The 27172-nt window shown below is 40.2% G+C and overlaps 1 protein-coding gene across 19 annotated transcripts in view; it reads left to right on the forward strand.

Annotated features, from left to right (window-relative positions):
* The window catches only part of tenm3 (teneurin transmembrane protein 3), a 709086-nt gene that overhangs the window by 606025 nt on the left and 75889 nt on the right, over window positions 1-27172 (forward strand). For all 19 annotated transcript variants that reach the window (XM_078946824.1, XM_078946819.1, XM_078946845.1 and 16 more), the window contains 8 exons: window positions 4314-4433; window positions 7831-7914; window positions 8764-8888; window positions 11700-11955; window positions 15559-15660; window positions 17118-17312; window positions 19750-19950; window positions 25119-25304. In XM_078946824.1, coding sequence (XP_078802950.1) covers window positions 4314-4433; window positions 7831-7914; window positions 8764-8888; window positions 11700-11955; window positions 15559-15660; window positions 17118-17312; window positions 19750-19950; window positions 25119-25304 — 1269 coding nt within the window. The remainder of the gene's footprint in view (window positions 1-4313; window positions 4434-7830; window positions 7915-8763; window positions 8889-11699; window positions 11956-15558; window positions 15661-17117; window positions 17313-19749; window positions 19951-25118; window positions 25305-27172) is intronic.

A 27172-nucleotide genomic window follows, 5' to 3' on the forward strand; every position in this document is an offset into this window, starting at 1 on the left:
TTTTTGCCCGCAGTTTAAGCTCATCTTGCAAAAACAAAAACCATTTATTAAAATTAGAAATTTTTATTAAAAGGTGCTGCAATTCTGAAATCTTTTAGAATTTCCGTTTCTAGCTAATGATGTTTGGGCGCCATCTTGTCTGCGGCAAGTGTTGTAGCCTATGGGTTAAGCTAACTCAATAGTTTGTTAGTGAACAGTAAAATAAATCAAAAAAGTTTTGTCTCAGCTAGAAAACAATTTAAAATACAAATAAGACTCAAGTTGCTGAAAAGCTGAAGTTAAATATCACACTTCAACCTGAATTAAATGCTGGTGGACCTTCTTGCACTCAGAACAAGTTAGAAAAAAAAAGTGATTTTGAAATAGGTGGGGATGTCTTGCCCTTTAAAGACAAAATTAACCTACACAGCAAGCTACTATGGCAAGCAGTATTAAAAAAAATTGAAAAAAGAATAACAATAGTTGAGTTATTGTCACCATGAAGTTTGTTAATGAGCAGCAAAAGCCTTTCTACTGCCCCTAGTGGAATGATGGAGAACTACTGCGCAGAAAACATGGACCAAATTGTACACAATAGGTTATTATGGAAAGTGCTAAGGTTTATGCTAAAGCAATAGTGGTCTCAAAAATGCATATATCAAATATTATAAGATTGTTTATATAGGGTTAAGTCTGGAAATTAGCAATAAAAACTTACATTTGGGTATTGCTCTGGGATTTAGATATGTTAAAATAAGTGTGTGTAGTTACAAAAGAGTTTAATATATTTAAACTGTGTTTAATGTACATTCTTATACTTTTACCCCATAAATAACCTATTTTAAGTGTGACAACTGTCCGACTATCTTTATTCTTAGACCACAATCATCTTTAAGTATAGCTCTGTAACAGGACTGTAACAGACTACCCCAACCAGAAACCCTGGCTGAACGCAGAGGTGCGGGCTCTGCTGAAACACAGGAATGCTGCGTTCCAGTCAGGTGACAAGGTGGCACTCAGAGCAGCAAGAAGGGAGCTGCATGCTGGGGTGAGGAGGGCCAAGGCCGCCTATGCTCAGAGGATTCAGGGACACTTTACGTCGAATAACCCTCGGAGTATGTGGAAGGGCATTAAGTGCATCACAGATTACAACACCAGAGATGCACAATGTCCTGAGGACCCCTCTCTACCAGACGCACTCAACCTCTTCTACTCCCGCTTTGAGGACTCCAACACCGCCCCTCCCAGCACCAAACTCACCATCCCACCTGGCGAAGAGCCTTTCAGTGTGACGCCCGCTGAGGTGAGGAGGACCCTCCAGAGGATCAACCCTCACAAAGCTGCTGGACCCGACAACATCCCTGGACGGGTGCTGAAGGTCTGTGCACACCAGCTCACAGAGGTGCTGACAGACATCTTCAACACCTCCCTGATGCAGGCAGTGGTCCCCACCTGCCTGAAAACCGCCACCATCATTCCAATACCCAAATCACCCACAGTGACAGGTCTGAATGACTATCGGCCGGTTGCCCTGACACCGATAGTCATGAAATGTTTCGAAAAACTGGTTATGACCCGCATCACAGAATCCATCGACATCACCAAGGACCTGCACCAATACGCATACAGGTCAAACCGATCCACAGAGGACGCCATCTCCTCTGTGGTCCACACAACCCTCACCCACCTAGAGAACAAGAACGCGTACGTTCGACTGCTCTTCGTGGACTTCACATCAGCTTTTAACACCATCATCCCGCAGACCCTCACCCAGAAACTACACACACTTGGACTGAGCCCCACTCTGTGCAACTGGGTCTTGGACTTCCTGACAGACAGACCACAGTCTGTAAAAATCCGCAACGTCTCCTCCTCCCCGATCACCCTCAGCACGGGCTCCCCCCAGGGCTGTGTGCTGAGCCCCCTCCTGTTCACCCTGCTGACGCACGACTGCACAGCGAGTCACCCCAGCTGTCTGATCGTGAAGTTTGCGGATGACACAGCTGTGGTTGGACGCATCTCCAACAACGATGAGTCTGACTACAGGCAGGAGGTGGAACATCTGGAGAGCTGGTGCAGAGACAACAACCTCTGCATCAATGGGAAGAAGACCAAGGAGATGATCGTGGATTTTAGGAAGGACAGATGCCCCCCTCCCCCCATTCACATCGGAGGGGACGCGGTGGAAGTGGTTTCCAGCTTCAGGTATCTGGGCGTGCACATCTCCAGCGACCTCACCTGGAGCACCAACACCTCCTGCCTGGTCAAGAAGGCACACCAGCGCCTTTATTTTCTGAGGAGGCTCAGGCGTGCTGGGATGGGGATCCCAGTCCTGACCTCCTTCTACAGGTGTGTGGTGGAGAGCGTCATGACCTCCTGCATCACGGTGTGGCACGGCAGCTGCTCTGCGGCAGAGAGGAAAGCTCTGCAACGAGTGACCAAAGCTGCACAGAGGACTGTGGGCTGCAGCCTGCCGTCCACCACTGACATCTATACGACCAGATGCAGGAAACGGGCCTCTCGCATCCTGAAAGACCCCACCCACCCCTCACACCCTCTGTTCTCCCTGCTCCCCTCAGGCAGGAGACTGAGGAGCATAAAGAGCAGGACCACCAGACTGAGGAACAGTTTCTTTCCTGAAGCAGTCAGACTGCTTAACTCCGGTTGATCACTGCACCCCCCCCCCCCCCCTCTATGGACAAGAAGCTAATTCCCAAGTGCAATATCACAGGGCTGTGCAATACTTAACATAAAATACTGTGCAATTTGAAAAATACTTCTGTGCAATACTCATCAGGAACCACACCATAACAGACTGATATTTTACTGACATTATTATTGATATATATTATTTATGTCTGAATGTAAACGGCTGGCCCGGGACCAGAGAGCCTAATTTCGTTTTATCATGATAAAATGACAATAAAGTTTCCTGATTCCTGATTCCTGATTCCTGATTCCTGATCTTTAAGTATAGCTCAAATTACACTTATCAGGATAAATTTGTTTTAAAGTTTAAATGTAAATTATGAGTCAAATAAAACTTTGTGTCCCTAAATCAAGCAAATCTGGTTCCTAAAACAAAACCACTCACTATGTAAAGTAAATTTAAAAAAAATCATAAGCAATAAGAGGGTTTCAAAATCAAAAGACTGAAAACAAGTTACAACATCTTAGTGAAAACTCACTAGTTGTTTAATTTTCTCTGATATCAAGTGTAATCAAATATTTAAGATAGAAAATAGACTAAAATACTTGGTGAGATTTTGTATTTTTGCAGTGTGAAAGCTTTGCATGTATGATTTTTTTAAAATATGCTATAATTTCGGCTAATTTTGTCAGAAAAAAGCCTTAAAAAAATATAAAGCACAAGAAATATCCTCTGGAGTTCCCAAATTTTCTTAAGACCCATCAAAGAGCCTCAATCACACAGTACAGCAAGTTTTAAAATCAGTTTAGCTACTATGAGTCAGTCAGTGAGAAAAACCTCAGATTTAGTGCTCCTAGAAACATTAGAGAAATATTTTATTTACCTCATTTTTACCTTGAACCTATAACCCTTGTGCTATCCTATGACCCCACCCTTACATTGACGTGTTCTCCCTACCATGACAAAGGTGGATAAAGGTGGAGAGGATTTCATGTAATCCATGGACACCAGTGAAGATCACAAATTATTGAAGAAAAAAGGTTCAGCGCACTGTCTAGTGGGTCTAGATGACCCAACTCCCAATGTTAAAGTGCCTAGGATAGCACAAGGGTTAAATTATACCATAAGGAAACGCATAGTGCAAATAACATGCATAATACAGGCAATGTGTTTGTCTTAGAGATTGGAGTTTATCTACAGAACAGCCTGCAGTTGCATACAGGGAGTCAAGCTGTTGCCAAGCAGAAGACTTTATGTATGGCATATACAGGCGGAGTTCTGGCGGCTGCAGATGTTTTTCTATCTGGTGGAAGCCGCTCTGTGAATACTCCGAAGATTCAAACGCCACATGAATGGAGACAGAGGAGAAACACGCTGGTGGCAGACGGGAATTGAAAGATTCTGCCTTTTAGTTGTCATACCTCCTCTTTTTTTTTTTTTTTAATAAAAAGCGGTATTTCCATGTTACCTGTTATGCGTGTTCACCACTTTTTTGTAGTTTCATCTCTTTCTCTCTTTCTATAGACGTCTCTCTCCTTCCCATCTTATTTTGTCACTCCACTCCTGCTTATTTCCATCTGCCTTTCATTGCACTGAATTAACCTCCATCTTCCTATCGTGCTTTTCTTCTTTTGTTAAAACCCTTCTGCCCCCCCCCCCCCCCCCCCCCCCCCATCTTCCACAGCTATGCACCTGTTTGGTTTAAACTGGCAGCTTCAGGAGAATGAAAGTTACGGAGCATTTGAGAATGGAGGCGGTGGGAGAGATACAACCCCCAACCCCTTTATGGTGTCCACAGACAACGGTGAGTTTCCCCTTAAATTGAAATGTTATATTTCTTTCAATCTGCAACCAGAAATGTGTTTGTCACAGTACGATGCAGCTTAAGCAAGGCCCGTGGTTGTGTTAAAGCCACACAGTATGCATTCTCATGATCATGTACAGCAAAATGGCACTCTATGCTTTTGTTGCTGATAAAACATGCTACTAGAATTTTACCCAATTTTATTCAGAGTAATCCACAAATGTCAGTGCTGCACGTGTCAATGTGTGTTTTTCACCAAAGGATATAAAAGAACAGAGACACCATGGTTTTCATATTTAATTATGTAATTTCTGTGTCCAATTTGTGAGATTTGTTTGTCCTTATTGAAAGGATTTGGACCAAATTAGACTGTAACAACCAAGAAAACTGCTGTTTTAGCCGTCGAGAAGTGTTGCTAGGTTAATTTTTTCCTGTCTGATTGTTTGTGTAACGCCTCAAAACAATTTTTGATCTGCCTTTAAAGAGAAAACAGAATTTACCAGCAATACATTTAAATATTTAGAGGTGAAATTTAAACTGATGTGTTTGTCTTTGAGTCTAAACTATATACATTAGAGGTCACAGGGTGAGCAGTAAGTCGAGATCAGCTACAGACAACCCGGTTTTCTTTACTTGCTTTAGCTATGTATATATATTTGTTTAAAAATATATTATTTTTTGAATAATTCTCTTTAAATCAATGTCCAATAATTAACTTCAGCAGCAGACTGCTGTTCCAATGCTACAGACAGACTAGCTTTGTTTCCGTTACACATGTGTGAAAAACTGGACCGAAATTCAAGAAGAGTCAAAAAAACACAATTTTACAAATAAACTGTTTGCATTAAATCATAATGATGCGAATAAACATAAACCAACTCACTTGATAAGTCATTCAGAAACATGACGAAGGATGTGAACAATAGTTTGATTTACAACAGATTCATTCAAATGTCTGCCACGCCACTAGCGCTCATCATCATCTATCGAAGGAGACGTCAGCTCTTATTCAGGCCGTGGAGCGGCGAGCTCCTTACATGTGGGAGTGGTTACCGATGAAGGAATTTTGGGAAATGGTGGTTGGTGATTTTACAGTGAAGCTGAGGATTCAACAATTCTGCATGACAACATTTGTTGAGCTGTGTGATGCTGTAGCTCCTCTTGTGGCGCCCGCGGTGCAGCCAGTTCCTATTAAGAAGCAGATGACCATCCAGTTGTTGGTTATGTGACTCACCTAATTTGAAAGAAGAGTTTCCTTTGCTGTTTTGCGAAATATGTCAATGTCGATATGCCTCAGAAACCACCTCCACCAAGCATAAAAACCTTTTTTCGGTAAATACAAGTTTTTTTTCGAAATTGTCGTATTTACATCAAGGGAATTTATTATCCCAAATTCAGATTGAGCAATTCCATTGTCAATGCAAACGCAGCTATTGAGGAAGACTTTTGTCCCTGTGCTATAAGACATTATAACTCCCTGACTGATCGTCAAAAGAAAACCAAATTTTTTTTAAGGTTTTATAGTATTTTTTAATATTATTTTTTATGTCTTTTAAATGGTTTTATTCTTTATTTTTATTGTTTGTTTGTTTTTTGGTATATACTAGTATTGCAGTTGACCACTTTTGAGTTTTTTCTGGGATTATTAAAGATCTTATTCTTTTCTACTTTTTAGTTTCCTTTTTCTCTTTTTTGCCAATTTTGATGTCCTGTTGAAGACATCTTTGTCATTTAGTTTTGTACGTTTTTTTTTTAATTTTACACATTCGTTCTAGGTTTTTATCATTTTGTTCTGTCCTTAAGTGAAGGACCCCAAAAGTTAGTGAAGGCAAAAGGGTTTCTCTTTTTGTTTTCTTTGTCATTCCTTCACACACTTTTATTTTTATTCTCATGTACAGAAAATGTCCCAGAAATATAGACCGGAAAAGGAAAAATAGTTTCAAATCGAGGAAAACAATCAGGTTTTTGGACAGAAAGGAAAATCTGATTAAAGGTTTTTACTATTTATACCCAGAAAAAACACAATTGCCTTTTTGAGGACTGAAGAGCTTAAAACAAATCAAATAGCTGCTTCTCAGGAGCAAAAATAAAATAACTATTATAGGACTATTTTTCTAGAATTTTTATGCTAGAAAAAGACAGATGGGATCAAATATTCAGTACAACTTTGATTTGATTAAACACACTCTAAAGTGTGAGCAGATTTTTTTCCTGCCATTGTTAGCAAATATCTTTGGGAAAATAACAGGTGGACTTTCAAAAAGAAGTTTAATCCGAGAAGAGTGTGAGTGAGGTCAGTGGTCAGTCGGTTCTCACAAGAAAAGCTGTTTCTGACGGGAGAAAGAGAAAGATGCTCATACAGGGTTTAGTTGGGGTTATTATCACCAGCTCTGATCCAATTTTGTAGCATTTTAAGTTCATATTTCACACAGTTTCTCCTCTGATTAGTCTGTAAAGTTGCACTTTTTTAATCTCGGATCAGCGTTACGAAAGGTTTTACCTTATTATCTTATATTCCCACATTGTCATACAAGTCCCACATTTATGAGCTGTTATAAATGAGTCCCATAAACATATACAGACATAGATAAATTCATGTATCTTAAGCCTGCTTAAAGGGAAGACAGAACTAAATACTCGCCTTTATTTGGCACCAAATCTTCAGTTGTTGAAGAGGTCTTCTAGACCAAACTGATGGAAAGAACAAGCAGCAACAAAAGCTCCCCTGCTGTGCCTCTCCACATCTGAGGTTTCTAGATGGAAAAAAATAAGCCTATAGTTATACAAACTGTTCAAACATTATCCAGCTGCCAACCTGGATGTACCATCTAAGAGGAAAGAGAATAACAGAAAAGATGTGGTGAAACTTTCAAAGGCGTGTTTGATGCATGTTTAGCCCCCATCTGTTTCTCTGCACTTCCTTTTTTTGGCTTTTTTTTTTTCTTGAGTCGGGTATTCTGTTACAAGTCCATTTAGTCGGGAAAATTGAAAACAGGAGAAATAGGTCATAGATCTGAGTCTGTTTTGTCAGAAATGAAGGTTGTGAGTCTTCAGGGGTATAGTGTGCTGCAGCTCAAATCCGCGTGACACCTTTAATGTCCACACATATATCCTCTGCACATACACAAGAATACGCAAAGATGAGGGTATGTTAGTTATAATGTGATGACATGATGCACGACAATACACAACAACTGCAACATGTTTGTAAAAAACGCTGAATTAAAGAAAATCTCACATGAAAATTGTCATTTCATCCTGGATTTTGTAAGACGATGAATATTTGTACGGCAGGTATTGATTAATGTTTAATAAATGCAAATGAATGTTAAACAAAGCATGCTATACTTACGCTTGCTAAATATTTACATTTGGATGACCTTTCTGCACCTTTCAGGTAAGATGTTTCTTCTGGAGAACAACACTATAGACACAGGGGAGGTGGATGTGGGGAGGCGAGTCGTACAAGATGTCCCACCAGGTAAAATCCCACACACACTTCATAAAATACATATATGGGGAAGTTTCGTTCACACCGAAGAGGATTTGCGTATCGAGTTTCATTGTTAAGTCAATGTACGGACGTGATTAGAGCTCCTGCGGCGTGATTTAAGCACCACGGCGCGATTTGGACATGTCCGGAGTTCAAAAATCTGAACTTTGGCGAGGACCCTGCACACACCGTGTCAACCAATCAGGGACTCAGCTTTAGGCATATTAAGTGACTCAATCAGCAGGTGGAGTCCAAATCCAACATGGAGGATCCATCCAATCGTTCTCCTCCTGAACTTTATGATATTTTTCTTATTTTCATCAGGACAATCATAAAACTTTCTTTCTTTTTAGTCTCGTTTTTATTTTTTTCTTCCTTGGACTAATCCGTCATTCAGACGCAGCTCCTGCAGAAGATGGTAAAGCTCAGCGTTTTGAATGAGATCCATGTAGAGATCAGTGAAAAAACATTGGACATTGGCTCCTTTTAAAAAAAAAAAAAAGGTTAAAACCTGAAACAAGACTTAAGTACATGAAAAAAAATCATTTAATTTTTTGACAAAGAAAACGTCATTAGTTTGTTGGATTCAAAAACCTGCACACCTGCTCTGATAAACATAATTTTAAAAAGCTGTTATAATAGGAAAGATAACATAAAGATAGAAATAAATAAGCAATTTCCTAGTTTATTTGTAATCTGAGTGTGTGGAGGGTACTAATAAATCCCTGTTTGTTTTCCTAACTCACTTATTTATGTGACAGATAATGATCTAAAATGTCCTACTTTAACCTACTTGTCTTTTTTATTCTAATTTTTTTTTCAATATTGTTTTCTTAGGTGTGTTCTGGAGGTCCCAGCTGTACGTGGATCAGCCACAGTTCCTGAAGTTTAACATCTCAGTGCAGAGAGATGCTCTGGTGGGCGTGTATGGACGTAAAGGCCTGCCGCCTTCACACACACAGGTACCGCATTCATGGATTTATGTGTTTGCTTTTGTGTCCAGTTTAGGCCAGACACTGGAAAAGCAGCACACAGAGGCTTTACTCACCATCACAGGATAAGATCCTGTCTTGATTAGTTTCAACTCAACCATAGTAGTTAAAGATTGTAGGAGAAAGACTGAGAGTCCTTCCACACTTGTTCACATCCTTGCTTTGTTTCTTTTGTTTGTTTTGTTTGTTGAAACTTAAAGTCCAGAACCAGCTCAGTGGCCTAATGGTAGCATGTCTGCCCTGGGATTTTAAGGGTTTAAATCCAAAATGGGACCGAAGTTGATTTGGGGGTTTAAGCCTCCAAATGGTTACCGAGCACAGCCGCGTCTGCAGCTGACTGCTCCCCCAGGGGAGGGGTCACATGCGAATAACAAAAATTACACCCAGATATGTGACAGCTAATGAAACTTTGACTTTAACTGGGTGTGTACCATACAAAATAAATGCTTGTTTAGCTGGAAAAGAATGAAAATCTCGGTTCACCTGCAAGTAAACTCTGGTGTGGTTCAGCAACAGTGAGTGCAGGTGGACTAGTCATTGAGAGTTCCATGCATTTTGAGTGATAAACAAACAGCAGCTCACAGTGTCAACGTGATGTACTGAGGATGTAAATGTAAGCAAAAAAAGTAAAAAAAATCTGCCAAAATAACAAAATATTTACAGATTGATTGTTAGAAGTTCAGTATTTCTAAGTTTAATAAAAATAATAAATAATATCTCAACAGAGCCAGTTTAGCTCGTGCTGGTTTGCGGCGCCTTCCGTCCGTGAAACCCGGGTTCGACTCCGGGCTGCTCCCTGTTCCCTTCTCTAACTCTGCCGGTTCCAAGCCCGGTTTGAGAGGGTTGCGTCAGGAAGGGCATCCGGCGTAAAACATTGCCAAATTTACCATGCGACTCGTTCGCTGTGGCGACCCCTGATGGGAGAAGCCGAAAGTGGAAGAAGAATCTCAACAAAATGTTACCAGTTAAGTTATTTTCTAATGCCTTAGTCATGACTGCCCTTATGGGGGGGGGTAAAGACTGTCTGCAGGTAAAAGATGGTCAAACCTGCAGACATGACGCAGGGACTAATGAGGGGAAAGTAGGTGAGATGCAAACATGTCATATAGATTTTTCCTTTTTCAACTTCCCCAAACACTGCCCAAAGGGCCCGTAAGTGCTGTTCACGTGATTAGTCTGCGCTCCTTGAGCAAAGCCTGGCCGTGAGAAATGAGGAAATAAAACAATCAGTGTAGTTTGTCTGGGCATCCTTGCGTATCACCTCCACACCCCGTACGTTCAGCTTTTGTGCAGAGTCAGTGAGGAGTAAGTGCGCCCACCGTACTAACGACTAGATTGTGGCGTAAGGACATCGTATGACGGCATCACTTTACGTCATAAGTATATGTAACTTCCATTTTCCTTACAAATACTTCAAGATACACTTATTACACGCACAACAATGGTATGTTCCATTTTCATGATGTGATGAGGTGGCTGTATGAGCCTTAAGAGACACACCTGTCCTCCCCTTATCCGGCATAACCCACAAACCTGCAGGGGTCAAACCCCCAACATGTGCATGTGAATAAAATAGGTTAATTTGACAGGGAATTAGATTAAAAAAAATACGTAGTGAGATTTAGTTTAGCAGTTTATGTTCCATTTTAGTCTTTTTTTTTATTTTGTCTTTCTTGGTCCAAATTCATTTCAACCAACACAGCCCCCAAATAAGCAGCTGTTTGGCACTTTGCTGGGTAGTTTAGTCCACTGAAGTGTCAAAGCTAATTAAATTAAATGTAAGCGTGACATTTTTTGGCATTTCAACTAAGTTTGTGGAATTGACTGAAAGTGGCTTTTCCTTGGTGACTGCCACCTCTCTCTGCAGCTTTACCCGTAAGTTCTACCTGCTTTTTCTGGCTGACTCTGAAGGGGACCTGCAGGCTGTCTTAAATGACAAAAGGCATGAGCCTCTGTAGACCCTGGAAAGGTCACCAGCCGATTGTAGGACTAATACACCCAGCCATGAACACTCCCATGCAGGCACAGGGGAAGCATCCAGACACAAGTGAACAGCAGGGTCGATCCCAGAACCTTCTGTGTGTGAGGTGACATTGTCAACCGCTGTACCAGTGTGTCGGCCTGAGGTCAGGTTCACGCGAGACACCTTTGAGCAAAATACTGAGCTTAATTTATCATGGAAGCAAGGTCACAAGACAACCGCTGAGAGAACCGGCTCCACTCTGACGGGGGATTTCAGAAGACCTGGTTTCCGTCAGTTTGTACCTCAAAGGTGTCTTGAATGAAAACTACTTTTCACCCGTTGAATGTAAAATCTAGCAAGAGTGTCGAGGTCCAATGATAGCAATGAATTAAAGATTCTTTTCCAGAAAAATAACCATAAGCTGGAAAGGTGCACATAGTGTTTCTGTGTAAAAAAAGCATATTTTCTGTCAAAGAATCTGCACAGATTTTTACCCAGTAGGCCAACATTGAATATCAAGTACTCAACCCCCATTTTTTATCTCTAAATGTCTCCTTGAAATTTTACATTTGAATTAACTGTTGGCTTTTTTGGTGGAAGTATTGCTATGTTTTACTCACAGACAGTGATTTTCAATATTTCTGTCTCGCTTGTGGATTGCAGAGTTTTGCAAGTTCAGGATGTTTTATCTCCAGGTGTTTTGGGGTCACGTTCAACATTTAGAGGCTGACACGGATTGGTATTTGGGAAACGGATGCTCTTGTTTGGAGAAAAGGTCATGTGTGAGGATTACATCCTTGTTCGTTTCTGTGTTCCAGTACGACTTTGTGGAGCTGCTCGATGGCAGTCGGCTCATTTCCAAAGACAAAAGAGCGCTCAGTGACGAAGAGTCTCTGTTCTTTCACGTGGCCGGTTATCACGAGGAAGAGTCCGCTGCAGGAACTCGCCACACGCGCTCAGTAAGTGTGCACGAGGCTGGCTTCATTCACTACATGGACACTGGAATCTGGCATCTGGCGTTCTACAACGACGGACGCAACACGGAACAAGTCTCCTACGCCACCATCATCATAGGTGAGACATCTCAGACAACTGCAGCTACTGTGCTTTTTTCATTTCCTCTCAAGTGACCAAATCCCAGCTGCCCTTTTTGATTGGCCTGGTTTGAAAGGTTAGAATCCTCCAAGAGGACATTTACAGGAAAACTGCAGCTTGGGTAAACCAAGAGAACAGGTTAAACCTTGTTATTGTTACAATGTAATCACCTGGTTTGCTAAATAATGGCCCACACAAGACATACAGTATAGACCAAAAGTTTGGACACACCTTCCCTTTCATTTAAATGACAAGGTGTGTCCAAACTTCTGTACTGTATGTCCTGAACACCCCACCGCTGATGGAGGCAAGCCAGGTTAAAGTTCCACTCCGATCATCTTTTAATCTATTTTAAAAGCTTTCCCAGTGGTCTTTTAAGTATGAATATGCGGTTTTTAACCTAAATCAAAGAGAGTGGCAGGAGTTCATTAGAAAAATAACCTCCGAGTTGTGGGCGGGACTGGCGGAGAATATGCCTGTACCTGCTTCTAGACATCCTTCTGTTTACACGCTCTCCTGCTAGCTTACAGCCCTTCACAACCCCAACCTGACATTACTGGCACGACAAAACTATTGGAGCTATCCATCCAGCTCAGATGAGGACAATATCGACAAACACATCTTTTTTTCTTTTGCAACTGGACTCATCAGAATGGAATGGAGCAGGGAGCTTGTGGCCCGCTAATTGTTGCACTTACGTCACACATACAAGCTTTTTCCAACGGCATTTTGTCATCTGCTTCTAATTCTCAACTATTTGAATAAATTAATGCTCAGAAAAGCTTAAATTTCTTCACATTTGCCCTCCATCATTAGAAAAACAGCGCAGGAAATTATAAGAAAATACCAAAAACAGGTTTATTGTTGTGTCACTTTAATGCTAAATCTGTAACCACAGGGTTTTGTTCTCTAGAGGTTCAAAGAAGTTTATTATGAAAAAAAAAAATTTCAACATAATAAAAGTTTAACTTCATGAATAGATTAAAATGCGGTGTTCCGTTGTTGTAACTCAGTTCACTTTTTGTGGTCTTGTTATTTTGCAGATTTTTTCACTGCCAAATTGCATGGTGTGTTTTTTGTTTTTTACATGGCATTGTGTTCTGCATCCTGATTGGCTGTAGATCTTGTCAATCAGTCTTTTCCATGCAGTTCCTCCTGTACAGAATGGGTTCACCTCGCCATGCCTATATCCTATATAACTCTTTGATTGCAGTCTTTTTTATCGTTCTTTAATACTGGACTTTTTATTTCCATGAAGATTTGAACTTGGAGTAATGGTTCAAAACAATAGGCAAAATAAAATACTACAGTATTGTTTCATGCTGCATGCAATTTCTTGCTGTATGAACAGCTTTCAGCATGTTTTAATATGGGCAGCTCAAATGTTCTGAGACAATGTAACTCAAAATTGACTGATTTCTGCTCCCCACTCTTATTTTTGCTGTTTCTGTTCTATATATATTATCTGGGTCAGTGTATCTACTTCCTGTTTCCAGCCCCCAGCTGGTACTGTTTGCTGTGGCCGGCTGTGATCAAAATCAAAAGTTTTTTTGACGCACAAATAAATAAAGATCACGTCAATGATGAGGTTACCCTCACACAGCCCTAAGTTATTCATCTACACGGCTCAATGTGTAGATTCAAACAGATTAAAACTTTGGCATTATTGAGAAATGATCTGTTGCTTTTTTCACACCGTGACAAACCTGCAGTTGTGTGGCACGCTGGCGTGGGCTTCACTGTCATCGGGAAAATAGAAAACATCTCCATGATTAAAACACTTGACATGACAGATGAACATTTCAGACTTCAGCAAACAGATTTCTCAGCAAGACGGACAGCTCTGTCATCACTATCAAATGCTGCTGTGCCACAGCTGTCAGCCAGTATTAAACGAAACACTTTAGGAGCCAAGACTACATTTAATATGCTGTCTGACATTACTACACACACTCACCGAGAAGATACACAAAAAACTGTCAGTTTAGGGTTCAGGCAAGGAAAATATCCAGTTGTGGGCAAACTTGTACACAGGTTTCAGTTTAGTTTTACCAGCCATCTACTGCTACCAGTGAGCAGATGTGTTCTCTGTGTGATACAGAACTGAGGGGGGGGGGGGGGGGGGGGGGCTAACTGAGACGGAGTCAAAAATGTACTTTCTTTGACTTTAAAGAATGCACACCGCAAACGCCCAAAGAGAAGCATCCTGAGGACCTTTGTATCTTTCAGAATCATTTTCATGAAACATTTTGCAAGAACAAAAACATTTGAACAGGATTTTTCAAATTGATTTCCTTATTTAAATTGGTGTGAATCAGAAGGAGATGAAGAAATGCATTTTGAACAAGGTTGTATTTTACGTTAAAAAAAAAAAAAAAAACGCTGGGCTGGCCACAAGCTCCCTGCTCTGCTCCATTCTCTTCAATTTAGTTTTATTAAGCCCTACAACCCAGTTTTTGCAACAGGCTTCAGTAATTGTCCAAAACATACAGTTATCAGTTATAAAATACAAAATCTGATTGCTAAACTAGCCAGACTTATCTAAAACTGTCATTCCTAACCTTAGACCCTCCTTCTCGGTAAGGAAAACCTCCAAGAAAAAACCTGTTTCCAGGAGACTCCCGCTCACAACTCACAGGCAAATGTTTGAGTAACTCCTGTCGCTCTGCAGAAACTATGTCTTGTGACCCTGTGACAGAGGTTTTTTTTTCCTTTAATTTTGACTAAAAACTGCATAATTATAATTAAAAGACCACAGGGAGCTATTTTAAAATAGATCATAAGATGATTAGAGTTGGAGGTTAAAACAAAGATTTTCCATATTTATCGTTTTTCTTTTTGTGTTTTTTCTAAATTCATTTTCCATTGACATCTTTTGGGGTTGGAGATCATTGGATTTTTTTTTTTGACTAAATGAAACTGTACCTCACTTTAGAATAAGGTACTTGACAGTAATATTGTGTGATAGTTATAAGACGAAGGCACAGAACCTGTGTGACTCCATTTGTTAGTCAGCCAGAACTGCATTCTTTCTTATTTTCCAGAATAAATTTAATGTGTCAAAATGCTGGCCTCTTTCAATATTTTTTCTTGGAGATTAAGTCCAGGTGCGAAACACGGAAAGTAGGCGTAGAAATGTGCTGCGTATGCATGCACACGTGTTTCCCCAGTCATGAGTCGTCCCTTCGTGATGTGCATACTCATACACACACCGCTGGCATCTTCACGGTTGAAGAAATTCATAAACACTTGTGCGTTGAGAAGTAATCACAGGGATGTATGTTAGCTCCTGTGTCTGTGTGTGTGTGTGTGCTGGGGGGTTATGAATATTGTTTGAGAGAAAGAGAGGGAGCTAGAGAGACAGCAGGGTAATTGGATGTTGAAAAGGTTGATGGGGCTGACTGGTTGTAATTACAGAAGCCACAGACGAGAGGTCTCTCAGTGTGTGTGTGTGTGCGTGTGTGCATGTATTCAAAATGCCTATGTTATTTATGAAGATATGCAGTTGCAGTTTCATTCTGCCGATTAATTTTCAGCTGTAAGTTATGTGCCGCTCACTCTTTCCCCCTCTCTCTTAATCAGACTCAATTATGGAGTGTCCTCAGAATTGTCACGGAAACGGCGATTGCCTCTCAGGAATATGCCACTGTTTCCCCGGTTTTCTGGGGCCCGACTGCTCTCGAGGTAAATGCACACACACAAAAACACTTTGCCACCCACGGAGTGCCCGGAACTGTAGCAAGGTTGTTATCCCAGCAGTGGCTGTGACCTGTGCAACCCGATGGCGGTTTAAATGCCCCGTTTACTCGCAGTGCGCTCTTTGTCTGGGATCTGTGCATAAATCTGGAGGCTGTTCCCATTTCTATTGTAGCTGCTGTGATGGTTATGAAAAAACATTTTCATACAATTCAACAAAATTATGTCAAAATCCGACTTTCCCCGGAGCTATAATTTTGTATTCAACAACAATTTTTGTATTCAACAATAATAAGCAATATAATCAATTCTATGATAAATAATTCGTGTTAACACTTATTAGTCCAAGGCCTTTTTGAGCATTTGAGCACAATTTACTCTAAGAATTTGGAAACTGTTTTTATGGCAATGATTAAATCCATTTATTTAGTTAAACTTGCTTCTTCTTTTTCACATATGTTTTTTTTTACTATAAAACACAATTATAGCACAATTTACCTGAAAATGTACAAAAACTAAATTCTTTTTTTTTTTTACTGTGTAAGAAGTTTACTGAAAGCCGGGACAAGTTCCACTAAACTACTGCATAAACAATGTTACAAGTATTTATTACAAGGAGTTCCACAATTAAGTTATACCTCTGGTTATGTTGGCATTTCACTTTCAACTTTTAAAGCTAAAAGACTTTTTGAAACCTTAAATGTTACATAAAACTATATCAGTTGTGTGTCTCCGTCATTACTGTATTATTAGAAACAATCAATGTGATCTGCAAACACATCGCAATAATAGAGACAACTCAAGTTATGTTTAAGCTACGCTTGCACTGGCATTGGGAAAGCTTGTTTAAGTGGCCACTTGTCTACATTAAGTTGTACATTTGCATTTTCAGCTTCCAAGTTTACAAACTCTCACATTCACGTGTAGCTATGGAGGTTGACAAAACCCGTGGCGATTATACGTAGAGCCGTGGAGCGCACGTTGAAAGTAAAACTTTGGCCTATCAGGCACATAGATTAGTGATGTATGGATGGCGACCCTTTTTATTCAGCTGACAACCATTTGAAAGTTAATCTTGGAGAAGAAATTAATATTGCGGTTTTTGTCCGGTCGGAATTATAAGCCTTGCAAATGTTGGAATAAAGCTCTGAAAGGAAAGGCCTGGAGCAAGATTTGCACCGCTTCCACATTTCACGCCAAGTCTCTTCAAGCTGAACATGCACTAGTAAACAGTAGAAAAAGAAGAAGATGCGCCTGCCTGCTGGTCCAGTGTGAACCCCATGGGCTAAACGTGTGTTCAAGAACGCAGGTTTAGCGCGTTTTGAATATGCATCAAATACCCAGTGTGTAGCTTCTGCAGCTGTATCACACACTCCCTTTAGTGTAAAAATGTATATTTTTGTGGTTTAAGTCAACAAACTGAAACCTTCCTGTTTGCGATGCAGCTGCGTGTCCGGTGCTTTGCAGTGGCAACGGTCAGTACTCCCGCGGCCGTTGCCAGTGTTACAGCGGCTGGAAAGGCACAGAGTGTGACGTCCCGTCCAACCAGTGCATCGACATCCACTGTGGAGGCCATGGCATATGCATCGTGGGTGCCTGCATCTGCAACACTGGTTACAAGGGGGAAAACTGCGACGAGGGTAAGAAGAACCTATTTTAAGGACATGCGTACAAAGATTAGTGAGAATGTTATCATGGTTTCTTCTCCGAGATAAGAATTGGGATTAAAAACTTACAGATTTAAGTTACAGCTCTATGAAAATTAGATGTTCCAGGAGGGTTTGAGTCCACAGCCTAAAGACAGTTTCAATCCTTTTGTTGTTAAGCTTATTTTATGTTCAAGATGATGTTCCCAGCTCAAGAATCTTCTGCTAATCTTTAATTAGATGTATCTTGATGGACATCGGTGGTGTCGTATCCAAAGTGTCTTCAGGCTGTGAGGCCAAACCCAGCTGGAACGTCTCACTTTTACAGAGCTGTAACTTTCATTTTATGAGTGTCTTGATTTCTGCTGTTACTGGACATTTTAACGTTTTCTTTATTTGTAGCAAAGCTGGGATTACCGTGATATAAGTCGTTGGCTTTTATGTGATGCGTCATGTTCAGCTTTTTTTTTTTTTCAAGCTTCTCTGTCAAGAATTTTAATACCTGACATAACGACAGCCTGTACCGTCTGAGATGAAGGATTGTCTTTTCCGGAGGTTTGTCAGAGCTTCCTTTCAGACAGAATGGCAGCTATTTTAAATGTTTTCCAGATGAAAAGTGTTCCTCTTTGTAAAGAGAAGACTCTTGTCTCATAAACATCCGTTCCTAATCGTTGCTGATCGCGGCTCGTCCTATGATACAACGCAAACTGAAAAACTGGCACTGAGTCTTTCAGATCACTTTTTCAATTGCATTTGATTAGCTGCACTTACTCCACAGTTTTAAACGTTTTGCATGTTTTCTGAATATTTGTACAGCCACTGTTCCTGTGACTCAGCTGGCTCCTGGTATGAGGAGATTCCCAATATACTGTTTCCTCACAGCAGAGCCAAGATTTTTGTTTCTTTTTGAAGTTACTTTTGTAATAAGTAATCATTTTGTCATAGAATGTGTCTTAAATTTTTTAATTTCAGTCTGTCTTTGTTTTTCAATTGAAAAGCATTTTAAGCATTTTGATTTGATTCGATTTGATTTGATTTGATTTGATTTGATTTGATTTGATTTGATTCGATTTGATTTGTGTAAGAACCATTAAAATGTGATATAGATTATCCCTCACCCCCTAGCTGTCAAAGTGCAAGCTACAAACCAGACGGCTACTTTAGCCTCGTCCAACTTTTAATGTGCTATTGATAAACAGTGAAAAAAACTGTCACTAAAACTGCTATTTTCTAAAGAAAACAATTAACGTAAATCTATTATTTAAGCAACTTTATTAGAAATATCTTGTTAACATTAGACAGCCAGTTGCTTAATAGTATGCATTATTATAGTGTGTGGGAACAACTATTCTAATTTGGAGTACATACTTCTAGCTAGTGTCTGTTAAATGCAGATTTGTTTTATTTTGAAGTCAAATGCTCTTTTCTTTTTGTTCAATGAGTCCTTTCTGTACTAGGAAACTTTCCAAATATGTTTCTTTTTGTGAACTTCGCTAGGTTGGATATTTTTTCGCAGTCGCTTTAAGAAAGTAGCCGATGGATTTTTGGCGGAGGAACTTCACTTAAAAAATGAGATGGATGTGGTTGAGAATACAGTAGGTTTCCACAGTATAAATTCCTCTAGAACCAGATCAGAAATAAAACAGAAAAAAAAAGTCGGTTGTGTTTTTTTTTTTTTTTTTTTTTTTGTATGCCGTCCAGTAACAACTGTACCACAAACTGGTACCGGTTCATGGCCCGGTGGGGGGTTTTGGGACCAATGATGTAAATAATTACAGATTCCAGTTCTGTATAAATATTTTAGGAAAAACATCAATATTTTAAAGCAAATAGCATTCTTTCTTACAGTATTATGCAATTTATTTATTGCTCTAAGGAGCCTTTTTATTCTCACACAGAAAAATCTAGCCTGTGACAAAGTACATAGATTTAAAGCAAGTCCAATAACTTGTATCTACTGAAGTCACCTTCTGCTTCTAGCCTATTAAAGTGGTTTAGCCTCCACACAGACAAATGAATTTACTCTGATCTGACAATTGATTACACATCCATAGAGTCCATCTGCTGACAGGTTATTGGCTAAAGCAGGTCCCACGATATGAATGTCAGCAGTGTAGGATAAATTAGCCGATGAACACAGACTCCTGGATCTGTGACTTTAAGAGCACAAATTTAAATGCTTTAAGGTCTACAAAATGCAGACAGAAGGGTGGCTATGTAGTGTCCTAAGAAGCTGCATGCCTGCAGAATCGGATCTTCAATAGAAAACTGTGTCCTTAGCCTGTACTTACATGTGCCGCATGGTTTTAATGATGAGGTACATGGAAGAAATCTACATGGAAATGAAGGTCACATTTGACCCTGACTGCACAGCCTGGCTCACTTGTCTGTGAACTTTATAGTAAATTATGAATTCCTTCTGCGTCTCCAGTGGACTGCATAGAGCCCAGCTGTTCTTCCCATGGGGTGTGCATACACGGGGAGTGTCACTGTCAGCCGGGCTGGGGCGGAGCCAGCTGCGAGATCGCCAAGGCCATGTGTCCAGACCAATGTTCAGGTCACGGCACCTACAGCGCGGAGACCAGCACCTGTACCTGCGACCAGAACTGGACGGGGCCAGACTGCTCCTTAGGTGAGGGCAACTTCTATCTGTCATTGTTCATTTGAATGATATTTTGCACAAAAAAAGTCAATTTTACGGCATTGCATAACATTAAGAAAAGCAGACAAAAGTTAAATATAAAAGGAATTGACAGATTGGATAATATTATATGACTGAGCAGAATCAACAGGACACACCCAAAGTGTTTGTTCATCCACTGTTTTCTATGCAATGCTGCAGAATACATTAGAGGAACCTCTTAGTATGCAATAATTTCTTTATGCTGCAACTTATGTTGGCAATTTACAATAAAGTTAGATCAAATGATACAATATATTTAAATGATAACTTTTGACAAAATGTATATTTTACCTGAAAGACCCACTCTGATTATCTTTTGAACTATTCTAAAAGCATTCCCAGTGGTTAAATAGGAATTTGCCTTGAGTTGTAGGTGGGACCATTGGCGTGAAGCAACCCCACCCCCACTTCCCCTCACCCACAACTGATTATATGCCCTCCTGCTAGCTCACACCCCCTCACACCGCTAACTTAATATGTAATTCATAAGTGTGTCTTGCGTTCGTCATTCGTCAATGTGCACAGATGTCCAACGGGTCTGTACATAAATTAAGTTTTGAGCTGTTGAAAATTTTTGGTTGGTTGAGAATTATCCAGTTTTCGCTGGTTTTACATAGTTGTTACATAAATCTTATGCAGTTGTGCATGATTTTTGCGAGATGCATATGTAAATTTCTGGCTTTCCATGACCGGTGCACGGATGTTTAATGGACTTTTCACCCATGTACGACAATGTACAGTTTATATGTCTCGTTATGCAGCTCACAAATTGCGTTCAAAGTACATAGTTGACGCCAAAGTCACTAATAAATTGCATGTAAACAGCACAATAATCATGCACTCTTCATGTTCTACGTTGATTTTCGTGTTCTTTGGGGCTTTATTCCTACATCTGTGAAGATTTTACGCAAAGAACCACAATTGTTCTCCCTTTTTCCGCGTATATTGACGTCCAGTCTCACAGTTTTGAGTCAAATATCAGCTAGACATTGTACATTTTTTAACATATAAGCTATTTTTCAAACAGCATTTTTTTCATCTGTTCCTGTTTCAAAACTATTTAAAATAAAAAATACTCAGAAATGCCATTTTAAGCTTAATTTTCCTGATACATGTCCTCCATCATCAGAAAAATACCACAATAACATGTTAAAAATATTTTTTTTTCTGAGTGGGTCTGTAACAAATGTCCAATAAGTCCAGTAAATTTACATGGTCAGCATCTATCCATCAAGTTTTATTTCTTTTTAGAAAGTAGCAAAACTGAAATTTATATTTTCAGTTCATCCAAGACTTTTAAACTCCCAAAATATCAGGAAATCAGTGTCTAGAGACATCAAGCTTTAACTTTTTAGGAGGGTCCAGTTCACTGATAATAGCTGATAAAGCTCTTTGAATAGATCCTAAAGAAATGTTCTGGTTCTGTTAAAGATCAACCACACGTCCCTGTTGGTAGAAGGTATTGTAAATAAATCATTCCTACAAGGTATTAAATTTGTGAAACAACATTATCCCAAATCACTTTCTGATGACTGACAGGCGTAATTTTTTGGAGGTCACTTTTTTTGCATAAGTTTTGATTGTTTATTTTTTTTCTGATAAATGCTGTTTTGTTATTTATGGTGTTGAGAGCCTCACGTTTGAGAAAACAGAATTCAGACTATGCAGAAAGCGTGGGGAAAACCACAGGAATGATGTTTTGTATGTTCTGGCTTCTTCTTCCTTTGCCTCAGGCTGTTATACTGCATGCTACCCTGTCAAAAACACGTCTAGCGTAGCTTTGTTTTCTTTGAAAAATGCATATGCATGTGGATCAAGTCAAAAATGTTATCAGAAATACTTTAAAAAACTTTAAAATACTTTTTTTTATGCTTGTCCAAACATTCAAATGCACACTCATCAAACTCACATGCACAACTAGGAACACGGGAATAGCCCTTAAGGCGCATTGGTGTCTCATCGGAGTTTGGCAATATGACCTTTATTCCGCAGTCAGCTACAGTAACCCAGACAGAAATTGTTTCCGAAAACATACACAAAACACTCTTCAGTTTAACTAGAATTTGTCCAGACTTCTCTTACATCTAGGGGTTCACAAAAACGTTTCCCAGTCACAAAAAAAGTCAAATATTCAAATTATTATGGGCTTGATAGAATGAATTTCTCCATGTATGCGTCTTACCTCGTCTCTGTCGGCTTTAGTTTGTGCTGCTCATGGCTGAGTTCAATCACCCCACCCTCCTCATGTTCAAACAGCTGCTTTATTTTGTAGAGTGCGGAACACAGATGTGCAAGAAAACTGGATTATTTAGCAGATGTAAATCATAAAACAACTTAGATTTACATTGCTAAGACAATTGGCTGCATGAGTCCAATTATGCAGATAAGTGAGCTTTTAAGTGGAGCGCCTGCAGTTCTGAGGCTGTTGCACCTGGCTTATTGACAGGAAGCTTCCCCGCAGCAACAGAGCTGTCATTTGATACAATGGAAAGGATCTTAGTGGAGCTTCTACACTAGGATGGCCTAAACTCAGTTTTAAAATTGTGGGGAGCATCAACAATTGAATTTAAGATGCCTCTTCATGAGCAGAGGGAGTTGCAACAGCTCGTCGCCAAACCACCTTTTTCTGGTCAAGAACCATGGCCTCCGACTTGGAGGTTCGAATTCTGCAGACTCCTTCTTCACCTTGAGGGTCACGGATTGCGACCCCATCGCCAGAGACCACAGCTTGAACAGCTGCATTGACAATGGGGGAGGAAAACATGGTCCACTCAGACTCGACGTCCCCAGACTCTGTCCGTCCTCTCTGTTAAAGCACCCCCGGATGTGGGAGCTGAAGACCCTTTTATGATAGTGGTCCGCCAAGCCTTCCCAACAGATAACCTTTTGGCTTGTCAAGTCTGTCCGAGCTCCCCCCTGCACCAGTGAATCCAACTCCCCACCAGGTAGAGGTCAGTTGAAAGCTCCCCCGTCTTTTCATTCTGGTGTCCAAGACACACAGCCGAAGGTCACATGACAGGACTAGGGTGTGAACCACATCACTTGACAGCTGAGGGGCCATAACCAAACCCCCCACCAGCCCACATTTTCTCCCCATGGGGAACTGCAGAGTGGAATAAAGTCCAACCTTCATAAAGTTGGGTTTTAGATCCCAAACTGTGCAGAGAGGTGAGCCATCTCTCCCCTGCCGGTACCACTCAGCCTCCAGCACCAGCTCAAGCTCTTTCTCACTCTTTGAGGTGACATGTAAAGCCCCAATGGTTAGAGTCCGTTTCCATGGATTCAGGCACCAGCCTCTGACCATCGCCACATCGCATGGCACGACCCCTTTGAGGTCAGTCCTATATCTTTTCAAGCTGAACCTGCCGCATCCCAGTGGAAAGAGGCCTGTGATCTCCGACCCTAAGCCTGGCTCCTGGTTGGGCCGCGGTCACATCAGTTCCCGCTGCCTGTTGTTTTAAATTTTTGCTTAAACGGGGCAGCAGAACCGTTCTTAGTCTGGCTCCTTATAAGGGCTTGTCTGTTTGTACTTCCTTTTTTTATGAGATTTGATGAAATGATACTTCCAAATGAAATATGACTTGGCTTGTCAGGTATTCATAGAAAAGATGCGGTTTGGAACAAAACCATAATTTTATTACCTTTTTAAGACAAGGTCACTTTATTTGTATAGCACCTTTTGATGCTAAAGCAGTTCAAAGCTCTTAAGTCATAAAAGGTTTTTACAGCAATAGTATGCTGATGAAACCTGTTCAAATATAAAGGAAATAAGAAAAAGAAAACGCGTAGAAGACCTGAATTTAGAAATGTGGCATTTAGATGGTGCAACATGTTCAGCAAAGGAGAAAGAGCAAAGTTTGGGATTTCAATTTGATTTAGTTGGAACATGTTTGAGTTCATCAGGAATCTGGTTGCATTCGTGTGCAGTACAGCCAAAGAGGTTCGGTTCTGACTCCAGATTCTACCAGCATTGATGACATCTTATTTTAAATGCAAGAACAAGGGTGATCTGGTCATTTGCCCTGGTTCTGTTCCAAATTTTAGCAGTAGTATTCTGAATGAGATGCAGATTTTCACAGCATTTTTTTGGTATCCTGCAGGAGATAGATGCATACATCAATTCCTTCAATATTTCTTTTATCCAGACATGATTTTTGATAAAGATGAGAAGAAAAAATTCATTAAGAAACCATGTTAAGATGACTGTAGAGTCTTGGGTTTACTTTTGACGTTATTTGGTATTTTTGTCTTTATATTTTTGAACAAGTCCTACAATAACTTTTATTCCAGAAGCAACATTTTTTTTTTTTTATTTAAAGTTATTGTGCTTGTACTGCATTTACTGTATTTTTGCTTAAAGTCCCACTCCTACCATCTTTTGATCTCTTCTAAAAGTGTTCCCAGCTGTCTTTTAATTATAATTATGCTAACTTTTAGCCAAAATTTATTTTTAAATGAATTTTCTTGACATACTTTCTGCAGAGCGACAGTCATTTATTTCTAAATTTGCCTCCGAGTCGTGTGCAGGACAGTCGGTGCAGAGCAAGCCCGCCCCTGCTTCCAATTGTCCATCTGTTTAAACGCTCTCCCAATAGCTTACAGTACTTGATCCCCCCCCCCCCCCAACCCAACATTAAAGATGCAACAAAAAAACAGTTTTGGTCCAGATTCCAGCTCAGATGAGAAAATCAAAGACGTACATAGATCAAGGCGTCTACAAGCAGATGCATCCAAATGAAGTGGAGCAGGGAGCCGTAGTAACTTGTACGTCACACTTACAAGCTTTTTTCAACTGCATTTTTTGCTCCTGAATCATAATAATTTGAACAAAAAATACTTAGAAATACAGTTTTTATCTTAATTTTCTTTATAAATGTCCTCCCATCATGAGAAAAATGCAGCAGGAACATGTTAAAAACACCAAAAACACAATTTTCATTAGAGTGGGTCTTCAATGTCTGAAAAATTTGGAGGAATTTTTTCAAAAGACACACAGACAGATGGAGTCTGGAGACGTTGAGTCGACTGTGTTTTTCTAATCCCAATGTTAAATTTTACAAAAATGCATGTAATGTTTGCTTGTATTTAATTCAAACATGTATTTGTTTCTCTTACAGAAGTGTGTGAGGTAGACTGTGGGACCCATGGGGTGTGTTACGGCGGTGTGTGCCGTTGCGAGGAGGGCTGGACAGGGACTGTGTGTGACCAGAAGGCCTGCCATCCCCTCTGCAGCAAGAACGGCGTCTGCAAGGACGGGAAGTGTGAGTGTGACCAGGGATGGACAGGGGAGCACTGCAACATAGGTGAGTGGATGACAGATTCCCCAAACACACAGACTATGAATTTAAAAAGTGCAGAGAAAGATAGTCAGTGTACATTTTTGTAGTATTTTTAACCAGACTTAGCCTGGAAAGTTTTGGAAACATTTGAAAAACTTCCATCTAACTCAACCATTTGTGTTTGTGATCATCCTTGAAGTACCTATGAAGGTTATCCCACTTATTTTTGTTCCGTTTCATTTTGCAACTGAAAAAAAAAGTATGGGCCCCTTTTTTAATTTGTTCCGTAATGTATTTTTAAAATGTGCAGCATGTGACCCAGCCCTATTTAAGTGTTCTAGAAAATGCGTAGTGGGTCAAGCAGAAGCGATAATGACGTTTATCAAAAAATGACTTTTCAAAGGAATAGATTTTTGACAAACTGAGCTCTTTCGCCCAATTTTCTATGTTTGTTGTCCGTTTTGTGTAAACTATTGATAGAGATAGTGTATTTAAGTATAACCCACCTTGCAAAAATCCATGCCAAAAATTGCTACCAAAATTAACCCATCCTTACTGCCCTGGTAAACAGAAACGTAAAGCTGAAAGCTCAATCTGTGGAGAACAGAGACACTCCTTTGCAGTGACATGTCCTAAATTACAGCATCTGTCGTAAAACACATTCCAGCCCCTCATTCTTCTCCCTGCATATTCAAAAGTCTGTTTCCCCTCAAAGGGAAGCACAGAAGCAATAGGGTCCATATTATACCGTCTGAGAGACATATGGTTGCATTTTGAAAATCCCCCTCTGCGTTTTCATCAGCTATCACTGCTTATATGCACTTCCCCCACCAGGTATCTCCCATTTCTCATCGCCAGGAAGGTCCTCTTATTTCTGAGCACCAATCCTCCATCTCTCATGTCTGTTCTTTAACTCATCTGGGATTCTGGGTTCTCACTCCAGCCAGGAGTGTGAATTACACAAAATACCCGTTTTTGGTTATTTTTTCCTTGTTGTTGAAGTAAACGTCTCACTGCGTAGATAGCAGGCAAAGCAGATGTTAAAAGCAGCAGAGCAGAAATCCCGAGGACAGCACACTGTCACAGTTTGGTTTGGGAAGAACTGCACAAGTCTGTGTGTTAAAGAGACACAAAGCATACTGAGAACTGGAAAATCTTCTGAAAGCAGTGCCAGTGTGGTGAAATATCTGTGTTTTTCACAGATCGCCATCATGTGTTACTCTTGTTTCAGTTGATCATCAACAGAAAAATAGTCTTTAGTTAAACATAAAGAAACAGACGGACTTCAATCTTCCTACCGCTCGTCCCAGAGACCAGCGTCGTGTCCGAATCCCTTCACTACACTCTGGTTTTGCACTCTGAAGGGCATTAGTCGTTTGGTCAGGGTGGCTAAATCTACACTTCCAAAATCCAGTGCCATGGAATTTTCCCAGGAGTCTCTGCAAAAGACTATGTGCATCAATGCTCACTTTGCAAATAAAGACCATTGTGTTTGAAATGACATTTGAAAAAACGTACCGTACATTTCTTTAAGTTTTCATCATCAGAACACATATTTAGTCTTCATTAAATGTTTGTATTTATTAGGTTTTTGCTTCTGCAAATGGGTGATATCCTATGTGGCATTTGAAGAACAAAAAAAATTATAGTGCATGAATTGCATAAAGATCCACTCCAAGGAATATTGTGTTTTTAACAGTTTCCTGTGGCCTTTTTCTCAAGACGGAAAACAGATATACAATTGAAGCTCGAAAATTGCATTTTCTGAATGCTTCTTCATTCAAAGCGTTGTGACTCCGGAACAGAGCAAACATGTTGCTTGAAAAAGCTTGGAGCTGTGATGTAAAAGCTCAATGCTTCTCTGCATTCTGACCTGGCATCTGGCACCAAAT

Source organism: Oryzias latipes, chromosome 1, assembly GCF_053564925.1.
Source record: "Oryzias latipes strain Hd-rR chromosome 1, Olatipes_Hd-rR_3.1".
Taxonomy (NCBI): Eukaryota; Metazoa; Chordata; class Actinopteri; order Beloniformes; family Adrianichthyidae; genus Oryzias; species Oryzias latipes.